Consider the following 9,654-nt stretch of genomic DNA (forward strand, 5'->3'; position numbering starts at 1 on the left):
TTTTTTTTGCAGCATGAGTCTGCAGACAGCGATGATGAAAGTACGTAGCGATCTGAAAGGGCTCTGTTGTGATTTATAATCTGTAGTCACTAGATCACACGAGTCCCAAAACTCTGATAATGCCTGGCAGTGCGAAAAAGTGTCAAAACAGATGATTAATTATGGAATAATTTGAGTAAGAAATTACACGTGTGGGGAAAAAGTCACAAGTTATGAGATTTTATTTAATAGAATACATTTTTATTTATTCAATGTTTTTGTTTTTATACATGTTAAGATTGCTGCGTTTAAACAAAATGCAACTAATGCAATGTACATAAGACTTTCAGCCACAGCTAATTTGCAGACCTTGTCCCTGGTTACGCTTTTTTCAGACAGTTAGAAAACAGCAATAATAAGAGAATTAACAGCAACCATGATAAAGAAATCCCATAATTCATAGCACTAACACACATTTGGTATATCAGATATTGTTTATTAGTTTCTTTAACAATCCACTTTATCCAAAAAGCCCATAGACTATTTTTTGTAATGACCATAGCCATAAAAATTAAATTTCATACTTAGATCATGTTTTTAACTTTCTCTTTCAGAAATGCCTGATCTTGAGTAGTTGAATATGGATGCCACCTCAGTAGTTAACAAAGTGAGTTCTAAGTTTGTTGAAGAGGGAGACTAGGCATGAGTTGGCATCCACGTTGAAGAAGAACCTAATCTCGACGCAGTTTCCAAAGCGACACCCCTGAAGGGAGTGGCAGGGAGTGACTGTTGGATGGAGACATGCACAGAAATCCATAGCAACATACAGTGCTGTGCTTTGCTGTTTTGTTTTGCATGGACAATTCTGTTCAAATGAAAATGTTATTGTTCATTGACTTAAATGATGATGTTATGGGATGTACTGATGTCTTACAACTTCTCTCCGTCTCTTTTTTTTTTCCTTTTTTTGCCGATGTCAGGTTATGTATTAAACGTTGTGATTTCTAATGAAAAGAAAAAAAACCTCAAAAATGCCTATTTTCCAAAAAAGTAGATTTTTTAATAACAGATTTTCCCCTTTAATGTTTGTATTGTAAATTGCACATATTTTCTTTGTTAATTTAAGAGGCAGGAGTTCTGCTTGTAATGGGTTTTTCAAATGTATGCCAACATCTACAAATATTTAACAATAACTTTTTTTAAAAATATGTTTCAGCACTTAAAATAAACATGCTTGTGCAACTTAACAGCTTGTGTTGAGGTTATGGTAGTGGAGTGCTGCTGTTGTTCCACGTAGTCATGCCTTTGCAAAGATGAGTTTCTTTATGCTGTTATATGAATCATCAAAATTAATTTTCTTACAGATATTCCGAGGTGACGGCAGAGATCCTGTGTAGTTAACAAAGTCGCACAAATGGTTTAATCCCGTATAGATTATAAATGTTTATCATATACAACAGAACTATGATTGGAGGTTTGTTTGATTCAACATGTGTTGAATTCTTTCTTTGTCTTATATTGTGGGAGTTTGGCTATTAATTTCTAATAAACTTTACTGGTCACTGTAATTGTTCTCTTGCCCATAGTGGCCATAGTCTTGCCTTCCTAACAGTTCCATTGTAAATGATGGAAGACTGCACTAATATATGCAAGTTCAGCTTGATTAATATTGAGACTTTTGCCGTGTGAGTCAGCATGTTATAAAGCTTTCCTTTTAAGAACAAAGTTCTCAATAGGTTTTGTTTTTGCTGGAGCGATGGCAAAGCTCAAAGAATTGTATTAAGTTACTCCAATTTGCTCTTCAAAAGTATTTTCACGCAGAACAAAGACTGCAAACGTACCATAGTTCTTAAATTGAGCTTTATAAGGAAGGGGTCTTTTAAGGGTCAGTGCTAAGAGATTTGCACCAATTAAAAGTCCATCTGTAAGTACTGCATTAAAAAGAACTCTGAAAAATCTTTATATCCCATGATCCAATTTCTATGAAATGTGAAATAATGGATTAATCACGTCATAGTGTCAGGCTTTTCACAGAACTGCACTCAACTTTTCTCTAGCCTTTAAAAGGGAAATTCAGGGGCTTTCCATCTTCTTTGTTTACTAGAAGGAACTACCCAAAGGTCACAAGTACTGTAGTTCACCTCAGTGAAGTTCGTGGGCTAGATAAACTATTGCTATAAGATTATAGTTTGTTGATGAAAGATGTCAGTGATGATCCCAACTTCTCATAACAAAAGCCTGTTTTTATATGTGTGTGTGTATATATATATATATATATATATATATATATAAGACATAACTTCAAGGAAGTTGGCCCATTTTTTTATATGAGCAGCTTCAAAAGTTTATGTTGTGTTTGCAGTTACCCGATCCGTGTCCTGTATTCTGCAGTTCACATTTTCACCACTGTGTGGTGAGTATATTCCAGAGCTTCTAATCTAATGTGAGATGTTTAGGTGCTGCATGTTAGGTATGCGTCAGCAGTCTGGACCCAGAGAACAGGAAAACACAATGCAAGCACCTTTTCAACACCCTCCCCAGTAAAACTGAACTGTGGGCTTAAACCCACAATAGGTGGCTTAGGGAGTCACGAAAAGGCCATAATACTACTCTCAATAGAGATGCCCCAACTGGACCAAAGTCATAAAGTGTCAGAATTTAAAAAAAAAAAAAGAAGATAAACACTATTTAACACGAAGTTGTTTTATTTCAAAGTTGTTTGTTCCATCATATTAAACAGGCAACTTCAAAGGTGACCTGCTGTAGAAAATTGATATTTCTACCAATTATATTTGTATATAACCTTTACAGTGAGCAAAAACAACCCTGGAACAAACATATAGTCACTCTGGGCTGTGGAAACGTGAACTCAGATTCAACATCGAGGTTAATGCAAACAGATCATAGAAACTAGCAGAAACTGTTACTGCCAGCGTTTTGTTTAAATGGCTGAAAGGAGAAAATCAGTGAGCTCAGCATAATCCTTTCAAAGCACTGCAGCCGTCCCTTTGGCTGTCCTGGTCAGCATGATGCTCCAGTGCAGATGCTCAATGCCAGGCCTGCTCTCCCCTCTTCCTCTCCAACCGTGGATTTTCCACCGCTTTATCTGACCTGAGCCTCCAAACTATTCCAGCCCACACAATGTAAAACTCTGCCTAATCAGTTCTGTTGCCATCAGCCCAATTTGTACCAATCCAGAGAACAAATGGAGAAATTGAGAAATTCCTCGTGCTTTATAGATCACACCTCTGATTAGTCAATGTGAACTGCTGATGCTACTTTAACTAGATGAAATAAAAAGAAAATAGTTTAAAATCATTTAAAAAAATCACACAGTATTAATATTATCTTAAGTGCTTGGAGAAATATCTGGATTGCTGGAAAATCAAACCTGTTAGTGCAGTTAGTTCACTGCACTAACAGGTTCTTCCCACCACTTGCTCACTGCTCTTGTTTTTGAGGTTCAAGACCACTGCAGTTTCTCAGGGGGGGTTCAGAGTCAGCGATGGGTTACTGATTGGTGTTTTATTGCCAGCTTTTTTGGTTGAATGCTTCAGCCAGGCTGTTGGAGGTACATAGGTGCTCTCATTCTCCTGCAATGAACCCAGAGTTGTAGCTGAAGCCCTAAAAAGCTGGAAAACCACATGGAAATGTAAGAAGTCCAAACTGTAAATGCTTGCCAACCATGATTTTTGTTCTCTGGCCCACTTTAAATAGTTCATGGCTTTTTAGGTTTGTGTTTTTCTTTTACAATAAGCTGAGGGTAATCAAGGCAAGAAAAGGGTTAAATTGCTTTGTTTTGATTTGCGGTATTGTGCAGTGACCCCTCCCCTGGACTGTGTGGCACTGCCTTGGACCTGGGGTGTTATAAAAAGGCCCCCGAGCTCCCCCTGCTCTGGTAAAGAGGCTGAATGTCTGCAGGACATGCTTACCGTTTGTCTATCCATGTTCTTCTACTAACAACCAGCGGGGTTGGCATATAGATGCGCAGAGACTGGCGTACTGCTCCACTCAGGAGCTCTCTATGACAGAAAGCAGAACAGCAGATTATTTGCAGTTGCACGAGAGTTGCAAGTTAGTAAGGTGTAAATTTTGTCGCTATTAGATTGAGAGAGGTCTTTTTTCGGTTTAAGAGCAAATTTTGCTCTTTGTTTTTTAGTGTCAAACTCAGTCAATCCTGTGGAGAAACATCTTCTCCTTTTAGTTGATTAGTTGTTGACTTTTCATCCCTCCACTCAGAAGTTGCTTTTTGACCTTTCGCCACCATGTGGGAGTTCAGGTCCATGTCTTTCTGGCGGGCGGTGTTTGCTGAGTTCTATGGCACAATGTTCTTCGTGTTCTTCGGGCTGGGGGCGGCCCTCCGCTGGACCACCGGGCCCCATAATGTTCTTCATGTTGCCTTTTGCTTTGGTTTGGCGGCCGCCACCTTCATCCAGTCTATTGGCCACATCAGTGGAGGACACATCAACCCAGCCGTTACCTTTGCCTACCTGATTGGCTCTCAGATGTCCCTGTTCCGTGCTTTCTTCTACATCATTGCCCAGTGTCTCGGAGCGCTGGCTGGTGCTGCTGTGCTCTATGGGGTCACACCCAACAACATGCGGGGAAACTTGGCACTGAACACGGTAAGATTGCCGTCACCTGCTGTTACCTATCATTTTCCCATACTCGGAAAGGAACTATAAATTAAAATACTTTACAACTTGAGACTGGATGGATGTACTGAAAGCTAAATGTCTGTTTCAATTTCAAACAGTGTTTGTCTTGACTTCTCAGTTCAATCCATCCCTCTGTCTTTCCCTCTGCAGCTGCAGCCAGGCATCAGCTTGGGCATGGCCACCACAATTGAGATTTTCCTCACCCTCCAGCTTGTCGTCTGCATCTTTGCTGTGACAGATGAGAGACGCAACGGACGCCTGGGCTCTGCTGCTTTGGCCATTGGCTTCTCTGTGCTCATGGGGCATCTTCTTGGGGTAAAAACCAACCCGGGGTCTATAAATTTGAAAATACACTCCGGGTTCATACAACGATATCCTAACAAGCTAAACAAGCATCTTTACAGTCCTAATCCCGACTTCTTTCTCTTACCTAGATGTACTACACTGGCGCCGGAATGAACCCTGCAAGGTCCTTTGCTCCAGCTGTTCTGGTCAGGAATTTTGTCAACCATTGGGTAAGATAACTGTATCTGCAAAATGACTTCACACCATAGCATGAACATGACATCCTCAGACTAAACAACACTGTCTGCTCTCTGTCATATCTGTAAACAACAGGTGTACTGGGTGGGTCCTATGATTGGTGGTGCCATGGGTGCCTTGCTGTATGACTTCATGCTGTTCCCTCGTTTCCGTGGCCTCTCCGAGAGGCTCGCCACACTGAAGGGCGCCCGATCCCCAGAGGCCGACGGCCAGCAGGAGACCAGGGGGGAGCCCATCGAGCTCAAGACACAGGCCCTATAAGCCCGGAGTTAGAAGATTGGCTTTTCTGAACCCCCTCCTCCCGCCCACCTCATCCCTCACCTGTCATGCCTCCCTCTGCACCCTCAGTTCCTGGTCCATCCTCAGCCCACACACTACTTTTGCACACATACCTCCTCCCTGTCTCAACACATGCTACTACAGATCCCAAAAGTTTTGTTTTCCTTTTTTTGAATCTAGAACTGGACCTCCTGATTTACAGTAAAGGGGCACCCACAGCCCTAGTCATCCTTTCTGATTTTACCACTACCCATCCTACATTTTCTTCTTCTCCCCTTGGATCACAGGACAAAGATGGAGGGTTGGAAGAAGACTTGCCACTGACAGAAGCACCCTGTGCCCTGTGGTGTGGGGAGTCAGTCACTCCTGGCTGACCAGGTGGCTATATACTGCTCAGGACAGGGGCTGCTATTGCTGTCTTTCCTTTGCTTCCCTTTCTCTTTCTTTTCTATTTTTTCCCTCCTTCCTATTTTGTAGTCTGCTAGGAGTGACGCTACAATAGAGCAGTGGACTTCTGAATGCTTTTTTCCCCGTTTTGATCCAGTGTGATCTCGCCCTTTGTTTGTTTTGTTCCATGAACTTTGGGTAAATTACATGTAGTTATTGTACTTCACTAGTATTTATTTGGCTTATGTGCAAGTGCATGTGTGATGAGGAGTGAGAGAAAGACAGTGTGCTTGCGTGTCTGTGTGCATGTGTATGCTTGTGTGTTTGTTTTAACTGATCATTCCTTTGTTTGTGTTTTGAGTTTTCTTTTCATCTATTTTGCCAGCTTTTTTTAGAGAAAGACGCTCCCTTTTTATTGCGCTCGCTAAAACCACAAAAGTCCAATACACCAATTCAATCAATTCCATGTTTAGAGTGGTCCTATTGTTTTTTAATAGCAGTTGAAGATCATTAATGCATTTGAATCCACTCATCTAGTGAAGCACACGCACTCACATTCATATTTGTATTAAAATAAACAACAAAAACACCCAGTGAAATTATTTGAACTTTCAGAAATTCAGTGAAGTTATAATTGCAAATCCCTAAATTGTATTATTGCACCCATATATGCTAACCACTGTTTGTTTTTTAATGATTTCATTTCAGTGGGAAATCCGCTGGTTCACATAACCTCCACCATATCCCAAAACAGCTTCCTGAGAATTTGTTTTGGATGGTGACTTCCTGAGTTCATTTTTTTCTCCAAGCTTTAAAGCAGCGCTTACCAGATATTCATGTACAAGTGTGTAAAACTGGTTTGCTTTTACCTTCACGTGCCTGCCATGGTAAAACAAAGAGAGCAAACCTGACAGGAACAAGCATTTTCTCTTTGGACTGTGCTGTTTGACATGACTGAAGGGTCGTTCTACATCAGCTTGAGGTTAGAAATGAAAGAGTGCATGAGGTGTGACGGCTTCTTGCTGGTGTTAGCAAACACCTGGTGACTTCTCTTTTCTTAACTGTGCTGGGTGGCTCTCAAAGAGTGAGATCACTTCACTGGACAAGGCCCTCGGATATTTTGGGGGAAGAGACTGAACTCTTTAGTGTGCTTGTACAGGGCGGTGGATGTACACCTTTATTTTCATACAGTCTACACATGAGAGAATGAACTTTGAAGTTGAATTGGCCTGATGTCCCCTCTCTCTTCCATCCCTCCTTCACTCACCCTACCTCCTCCCTTTGTTCACCAGGCAGCCACTCTGTTCCTCTGTCATGAGGGAACATCTTCAGCTGCTGGGATGGAGGGAAGGGGACAAGGTACCGAGATAAGTTAGCATTTTACAAATTACACCAGAGCAGTCACTGAACCAGATATGAAAGCTGATTCTCTTTCTGCTTCCTCTACATAATCTTTGTGTGTGTGTGTGTGTGATTTCCCTGGCAGTGGTTGAGTAGAAATTACATTTTAATGGCCTGTTGAAACTAGAACTTGTTTTCTAATGGGGGGGAAAAGCTTTGTGATGTACAGTGTATAGTGTTCTTCTTTTTTAATTTCATGACTGTTGAAACTGGACAGACAGGAAATATAATACGCTAGCTATGCAATGTCTCCCATTTGGCTAATGGATTATGGAAGCGACGCTGGTTATGTTATACAGCAATATGGTTTAATTCAATAGACAGCCTTTGTGGTAACAGGGATACCTTCCCAATCAAAATGCCATTGCTTATTTTTATATTTAAAAGAAAATCTGAAAATTATTAAGTTTCCAACTCCTGTTTTGTCTCCTTTCTTTTAGAGTAAGTGTAATAAAAAGAAATACAGGATTTAGATATATGCTTTCAGTCAGCATAGACCAATAAAGCAATTCTTATATTTATACAGCAATCGTCATATAGTTATTAACACACTTCTCACTCCCAAACGAATCATTTCCATAAACAAATCAGATGAGATTGTGTACCTCGAAAGCTGTAATTCATCTGTCCGCAGCTGCTTGTACTGAAGAATATTTTCCACTGTGCAGTGATAACTCATGGATCATGACTTAAGGGAGAAATGACCAATTTCTTGTAAATAAATTCAAACAAATGTTTTTGACTATTTACAGAAAAAGTGAAATTTTATTTGTCTCCACAGTGAAAGACTATAAGGATTGTAGTAGTATCCCCAGGGTGATATAAACAAAAGTCACTCCACAAGATATGAAAGGTTAAGTATACATATAACATCTGTTCTCAACATCCAACACACACTGTTATGTGATAACATGCACAGCACTGGCAGTGACGATAGGTAGTGCTAAACTTGTTGTAAAAACATCTTTTATGGGAATGACTGGTTTGGGTTAACATTCAATGCATATAAAAACAGCCATAATAAAATTTAAAAAAAAAAATTAAAGCTCGGACAAGTGAGAAAACACTATAATGTGTCAGAATTACCGTTAGGTCCATGGGCGTTTGTACAACAGCACAATGTTTGTAGTTTTGCATCTGTGCTCCACCCCAGGGGTTTCTAAACCTGACAATCAACATGTGATTGAAGTGCAGATTTTCAGCTTTAATTCAAAGACTTTATCAAAAGTATTGCATTAAATGATCAGGAATTACAGACTTTTATAGACTATTCCATGGCAAACCCTCTGCTCTCATCCAAAATGCTGCAAAACTGTTTAAAATAGTGTTTCACATTGCAAAGGGACCCAAAGCAAACTGCTAAAGCGACCCAAGAGTTTGTAAAGGCAAAGAAAATAGGCTATACTTCAATGGCCAAGTCAACCACCTGATGTCAGCCCAGTACAGCACGATTTTCCTTCCTGTTAAGTGCAGAAATTTTAGTTTATCTAGTTATTTTTAAGCCTCTAAAATGTCAGTACTTTCCCGAACTGTTAATGCAATATTTTTGTTACACTCCTCCATTTGAAGCTACAAGTCTGCACTTCAATCACAACTTGAATATGTGATTTAAAAATCCACCGTGGTGGTGTACAGAGGCAAAACTACAAAGATTCTATTATTGTCCAAATGTCTATGGATTTAACTGTCTGTTTTCCTGAACTGCTTACTTAATAACATTATTGTTGTGCTTGAAAATAAAGGGAAATAAGGGGAAATCGGTTTGAAAATATATTTTTACTTTGACTCTTCTTTGGTATTTTTTTAGTATGCTTGGGCCATCAAAATGAGAACTTAAAAAAAAACACGCACAGTGGCACAAAGTTCGTTGAAAACAATAAAACTAGAACTACTAAGTAACAGCTGACATTAAACAAGAAATTGTTTGATAGAACAGAAAACACAAAATTGAATTTTTAATTGACATACAGTAATATAAACTTTGCCCATCACGCTTCATAACTTCTGACATTTTGCGCAGTCTGTCAGTGTTGTGACAGTCTCACAGTCACCACTGCCAGAAAAGGTGTTTATTCCTTAATGAGTATTTACCATGCACTATATGCAGAGACTGAATGAATAATATACTGCGAGAAAAGTGAAAACACAAAGGGTTACATACAATGTATGACTAAAATAGACCAACATGCAATATACTCCAAACACTAATAAAACAAAATCCCCTGGTGTCTTAAAGTCCACTGGCCAGCAATGTCATGTGCCCTTGCCCTTTTTATACCCACTGTCACACTTATGGCCACTGTTGGAAAAAGGCTATAGTCTGTACAGTAATCCAAATCTTTTCCTAAATACAAGCAAAGAAACACACACACACACACACACACACACACACACACACACACACACA

The 9,654-nt window shown here is 39.8% G+C and overlaps 2 protein-coding genes across 2 annotated transcripts in view; both read left to right on the plus strand.

Moving 5' to 3' along the window:
- Window positions 1–1,547, plus strand: part of ptges3a (prostaglandin E synthase 3a (cytosolic)) — a 3,839-nt gene extending 2,292 nt beyond the window's left edge. Inside the window, exons 7-8 of the mRNA XM_005914818.3 lie at window positions 13–40; window positions 594–1,547. Coding sequence (XP_005914880.1) covers window positions 13–40; window positions 594–613 — 48 coding nt within the window. The 3' untranslated portion in view covers window positions 614–1,547. The remainder of the gene's footprint in view (window positions 1–12; window positions 41–593) is intronic.
- A 2,320-nt stretch (window positions 1,548–3,867) lies between these two features.
- mipa (major intrinsic protein of lens fiber a) lies at window positions 3,868–9,636 on the plus strand. The gene is made up of 4 exons (XM_005914820.3): window positions 3,868–4,604; window positions 4,788–4,952; window positions 5,072–5,152; window positions 5,256–9,636. The coding sequence occupies exons 1-4, from the start codon at window positions 4,245–4,247 to the stop codon at window positions 5,439–5,441; spliced, it is 792 nt and encodes a 263-aa protein (XP_005914882.1). The 5' UTR covers window positions 3,868–4,244; the 3' UTR covers window positions 5,442–9,636.
- Window positions 9,637–9,654: the final 18 nt, after the last annotated feature.

Source organism: Haplochromis burtoni, unplaced genomic scaffold (genome assembly GCF_018398535.1).
Source record: "Haplochromis burtoni strain Fernald_Lab_line unplaced genomic scaffold, NCSU_Asbu1 Contig_9, whole genome shotgun sequence".
NCBI classification, from domain to species: domain Eukaryota; kingdom Metazoa; phylum Chordata; class Actinopteri; order Cichliformes; family Cichlidae; genus Haplochromis; species Haplochromis burtoni.